The following is a 1186-nucleotide window of genomic DNA, read 5'->3' as shown; positions in this document are numbered from 1 at the left end:
GCCAGCAGCGTTATGATATTGAGAAGAGAACTTCCTTCGGAAAGGTTACTGGGTGCTTACATAGAAGAAATCAATCCAGAGCTAGGCGGTTTTGCCCAGTGTAAGCTTTATGCATCCATAGCTCTTACGAGACACCTTCATGAACATACGAGACAGGTCATCAGTAATACATATACACACCCGGGCTATGTCGCTAAGGTTTTCAGTCTACATTGAGAATGGCAAAAAGGGCTTTGGGAGGGTTTAAACCTATACGGTTTCAGAGGAAAGAATATCTGCACAATAGAACCTTTTCAACCTGATCGCTAATAAAAACTTTATGCACTGAACAACGATGGGCTCCCGAATTTTAGATGAAACAAATCGAAGCGAATCCCCAGACAACGATAGTCAGAAAGCGCGCAACTATTTCGAAACATTACCAGAGCCTGGTCCGCCTGAATTTGCATTTGTTAGTGGTATGGGGGATACCACTTACCGAAGCCATGCAATGAAATCCTACTGGAGGCATAAGAAGAGCGAACAGCGACGCCAAGAAGACACCGGACATACCAAACCAGCTTTGCGACCATTGTTATCCCGCAAAGTGCGAGCAGAAGACGATCGCGATGATCCAAGTCAGCCTCAATTTCAACCAACAGAAGACGCTTACTCGTATCTCCATGACTCTTCTATCTCGATTAAGGAGACAAGAGTACCTGGTATCCCCCAGCAGATATTTTCTGGGATCACCTTTGCATTATCTTCAAGTTTAGATCAGGGAGCTGATTTCGGCGGGTTTCAGATTTCAGCACATCATTACCGGTATTTTTATCATTGTAAGCCCAGATGAAGCGAATTGTACCACATCGGAATGTTCTAAACACTGACAAGCTCACCTGCTGTTCTAGGGCTCGGTATGCATGCCGAACTCATACATTCAGGACTCAAACCGCAGACCTTTTCCCCGTTCAAAGATATTTGGATACCACTCGACCTATCAAATTCCGCGTCATTCAACGGGATCTTAGCCCATGCAGCTGCTGACCTCAATGGCCGGCGAGAAGATGAGGACAAATCAGAAATCTTGAAATTTAAAACCGAAGCCATAGGTACTATCAATCTATGGCTTAGCACTTCGACAAATGCAATTAAAGATGAGGTCTTCGCCGGCGTCGTGCGGCTTCTTACCTTTGAGGTACGTTGA

General features: G+C 45.1%; 1 protein-coding gene across 1 annotated transcript; it reads left to right on the top strand.

Annotated features, from left to right (window-relative positions):
• Positions 1-334: 334 nt before the first annotated feature.
• Positions 335-1186, top strand: N7481_008481 (uncharacterized protein; the record flags this gene model as incomplete). The annotated part of the gene is made up of 2 exons (XM_057267700.1): positions 335-804; positions 874-1186. 2 exons carry the CDS (start codon positions 335-337, stop codon positions 1184-1186), a joined length of 783 nt encoding a protein of 260 aa, XP_057118377.1.

This window comes from Penicillium waksmanii (assembly GCF_028829765.1).
Source record: "Penicillium waksmanii strain IBT 27052 chromosome Unknown utg000008l:1.0-5622682.0:1.0-5626561.0, whole genome shotgun sequence".
NCBI lineage: Eukaryota > Fungi > Ascomycota > Eurotiomycetes > Eurotiales > Aspergillaceae > Penicillium > Penicillium waksmanii.
This window is presented reverse-complemented; position numbering and strand designations above follow the sequence as displayed.